Here is a 3,163-nt window from a genome sequence, read left to right on the forward strand (position 1 = left end):
GCGCCGCCGCGGCGCCCCGCGCCCGCGCCCGCGCCGCGCCCGCCCGCGAAGGAGGGACCCGCGTCGCCCCCAACGCGCGGAGGAGGAAGAGCAGGGCCCCGCCGCCGCCGGCGCCGGTCAGGCGAGCCCGGCCGTGCCCCCTGGCGGCGGCGAGGGAGGAAGGAGGAGGGGAGACCGGAGGCGGCGGGATCTGGGCGCTCGCCCCGGCCGCCTCGCGGGTGGCGGCGCGGGCGGGAGGGGGGAGGGGAGTCTGTCTTGGAAAGGTGTCACTGTCGTGTGATCATATTGTCGCATTTTACGATGATCTTACAGCAATACTGGTTACTTATTATGCTGAGATCCGTCCAACCCCCGCCTTCGTTTTGTTTGGGTCAACTACAGATGGAGTACCTTTGAAGATTGATCTACCTCAATGCAACTTTGGAAGAGACCCGTGGGTTGCTGGATCAGTCCCAGCACCACCCATTCCAACTGTTCTTAGGGCTATAAGAGACTGGATGACTGGAGCTTCCATGCTAAACCTTGAGAGGCAAGTTTCCATTACCGAGCCAGCAAATTACATATGTGTCATCAAAACCACTTTATAGTTTGCCACACTCTAAAATGCATTACCACACCATAATTGCAGGAAATGGATCGTGCATCCCAAACCAAGACTTATATCTCTAGATGGTGTTGAAATCCATCGACAGCTTGTGCTAAATGATCCAATGACCCATGAGATGGCCACAGCTATTTTTCATAGACTTGGTCAAATTGATATGTTATTCTCGAAGGACACTCCCAGACACATATGGAGGAAATTTGTTGAACCAGACTTTGCGGTTAGTTTTGTTTCACAAAGTTTTCATTTTGGTTGTGTCCCATTTTGCACGCGTTTCACCACTCCGCGCTCCCTTGTGTTATGTGTAGACAACTATTTTGGCGAATGCTGACCCACTGACGGTTCAATCTATTAGGACTAGTTTCCAAGAAGGAACTTCATCTTGCAACCCAGCTTCATGCCGGATGGTAGGCGACGCTGCAGAAGCTGATGTTATATTATATCAGAACTATTGTTGGGTACAGACCATTAACATGTGCGTTTGTATGCAGTGGTACATCTCGGCGATCCTACCTGATAGTTGGACAGTATATGCATTTGATATGCTCAGAAAAAGGATCATCGTGCTAGACCCAGCCGTAGGGCCGTTTGGTTATAGCAATCGCCGAGTAAGCATGCATGAATTTGTTAGCAACAAACTCCATGCTGCTTTGTTCAACTGTCTGGAGAAATTCTTTAGCTCATGGCACTGTTAATCAAGCCATGAGGGAAAAGATTGATAAGTATGTTTGGTGCAGCTCAAGTACATTTTTGGTTAACTTGAACTTGTCCTCACTTGTATACAAATGCAGGGATCAGACTGGGCTGTGTGCCACATTCTTTGCCTGGAACTACGACGGCGACAAACTACAGATACCACTAAACAAGGTATGTTGTTTGTGTGCCTGACACACCCCACCCAACCCCGCAAACACTGCATAGTTACTGCCTGCCCAAATGATCTACTAAACACCTGCATTTGTGTAGGACACGCTATCATCGCACAGCAGCTTGATGATATATGAACTAATGAGGATGCAAGGGAACCAAACTTCAGTGGCAAACGACGCCCTCGAAGCTGTCAAAGCGTCGTTCACAGCCCTATAAAATAGCACATCGTTGATCGGTCTGCTCATGTAATTTCGATTACTTATAAGCAGAACAAACTTGTAGACTAATTTTCCCCAGTACTACGACGATCACCGAGTGATCCTATCTAATGCATGCAAATTCTTAGCCATTAACTAGTACATCAGAGCTTATCCAGTTACACCCTTGAGATCTAGCTCACATGCCAGCTACAAGTTTATTTCCCTACGTAGATTGACACTGCTGCAAGCAGCACGATCAGTGCAAGCGCCTTCGCATACCTGATCCCTGGGTTGACTGCTACATTATCTTCTGGAGCTGGTTGAACAGCTTTTTGCGCAGCTTGCCGTTGCTGCACCGAAGTTGCTTCAGCTCGTAACTCTGAGTTCGCACTTCGCATACCTGATCCCTGGGTTGACTGCTACATTATCTTCTGGAGCTGGTTGAACAGCTTTTTGCGCAGCTTGCCGTTGCTGCACCGAAGTTGCTTCAGCTCGTAACTCTGAGTTGATCCTCTCTAGCTGACGCACCTTGTCGCGTAGATCAATGACCAGCTGCTTGAGGAACAGATTCTCAATGGGATCGTCGAACCACTCGTACATTTCACATCCTCCCATCTCATGTAAATCGAGCACAGAAAAATCTCAACAGGCATGAACACTAAACAATTGTAACCAAACCAAGAAAAACTTTCGCATCTAGAACACATACCTGTGACCGGGCACATGTCTTGTATCTTCTCCCTGGGTTCTCATCGCTCCACGAGATCCACATGGCCGCCTTGGGCCTGTTCTTGCACCAACATGGTGTCGCAGGCTCGTAGTCCAGCGGACCCACCCTGTAACGCACCGGCGACCTGGTTTGGCCAGCTGGAGCGAAGCGCCTCTGGGATGAAGATGCCGCCCTTGAGCTTGAAGAGAAGGAGGAAGACATTTGCTTGGGAGTGGGGGGCTGGTGGGTGGTGGAGTGTGTCTTCGCTGCTAGTGGAGTGCTTGTGATGCAGTGTAGCCGTGTGGTCTTTATATAGGCTGGTCAGTGCTGAGGCCAACGGTCACTTTTCAAACGTGTGGTGGCCAAGCAAACGGTTTCTATCCGTTTTTTCCAAGAGGGCTCACACAATCCACTCCATGCACAAGTTTTCACAGCATGGAAGGCTGATCTCATCCAAGCTAAGATTAACCGATAAATACAGTAATAAGTTCGCGAATGCTAACAACTTGAACATATCATCCTTAGGCAAATTCTCCTTACACATAGGTCCAACTGCTGACAAATACTCCCTCCGTTCCAAAATAGATGACTCAACTTTATACTAACTTTAATACAAAGTTGGGTCATCTATTTTGGAACGGAGGGAGTACTACTTAACCATAGTTCCAACGCATGGTGCACCCATCATACAAGTCATGGGCATGCAGAACTGTCTACCAGACAGCTACAAAATGGTACAGCAGGGCAGAATCTAACATGTCCTTAGATGCAGCAAATCCA

General features: G+C 49.0%; 2 protein-coding genes across 6 annotated transcripts in view; one reads left to right on the plus strand and one right to left on the minus strand.

Annotated features, from left to right (window-relative positions):
* LOC119275694 overlaps positions 1–1,823 on the plus strand; it is a 5,810-nt gene extending 3,987 nt beyond the window's left edge. Inside the window, exons 6-11 of one of the 3 annotated variants that reach the window (XR_005135832.1) lie at positions 382–529; positions 629–824; positions 913–1,011; positions 1,096–1,326; positions 1,396–1,471; positions 1,571–1,823. Coding sequence is in view for 2 of the 3 variants with exons in the window: in XM_037556585.1 (XP_037412482.1) it covers positions 382–529; positions 629–824; positions 913–1,011; positions 1,096–1,212; positions 1,396–1,471; positions 1,571–1,608 (674 nt within the window). In the remaining variant the exon portion in view is untranslated. Of the gene's footprint in view, positions 1–381; positions 530–628; positions 825–912; positions 1,012–1,095; positions 1,327–1,395; positions 1,472–1,570 lie in introns of those variants that run through there. The other 2 variants (XM_037556585.1, XM_037556587.1) reach the window with 2 other exon arrangements.
* Positions 1,743–2,650, minus strand: LOC119275696. Of its 3 annotated transcripts, none has more exons than XM_037556591.1 (3): positions 2,384–2,650; positions 2,075–2,226; positions 1,743–1,953 (listed from the first exon to the last, which is right to left on the minus strand). In XM_037556591.1, exons 1-3 carry the CDS (start codon positions 2,603–2,605, stop codon positions 1,890–1,892), a joined length of 438 nt encoding a protein of 145 aa, XP_037412488.1. In that variant the 5' UTR covers positions 2,606–2,650; the 3' UTR covers positions 1,743–1,889. The 3 variants fall into 3 exon arrangements, with proteins under 3 accessions (XP_037412488.1, XP_037412486.1, XP_037412485.1); XM_037556589.1 differs by having other exon boundaries at positions 1,743–1,981; positions 2,103–2,289; XM_037556588.1 differs by having other exon boundaries at positions 2,075–2,289.
* Positions 2,651–3,163: the final 513 nt, after the last annotated feature.

This window comes from Triticum dicoccoides, chromosome 3B (assembly GCF_002162155.2).
Source record: "Triticum dicoccoides isolate Atlit2015 ecotype Zavitan chromosome 3B, WEW_v2.0, whole genome shotgun sequence".
Classification (NCBI taxonomy): Eukaryota; Viridiplantae; Streptophyta; class Magnoliopsida; order Poales; family Poaceae; genus Triticum; species Triticum dicoccoides.

What these genes read in the sequence shown, in the direction of transcription:
- LOC119275696 (XM_037556589.1), bottom strand. Translation starts at nt 2,605, where the DNA reads ATGTCTTCCTCCTTCTCTTCAAGCTCAAGGGCGGCATCTTCATCCCAG. An exon ending in AGACATGTGCCCGGTCACAG is followed by an intron (nt 2,290 to 2,383) that starts GTATGTGTTCTA and finishes GATTTACATGAG; the next exon opens with ATGGGAGGATGTGAAATGTA. An exon ending in TGTTCAACCAGCTCCAGAAG is followed by an intron (nt 1,982 to 2,102) that starts ATAATGTAGCAG and finishes CAGCTCCAGAAG; the next exon opens with ATAATGTAGCAGTCAACCCA.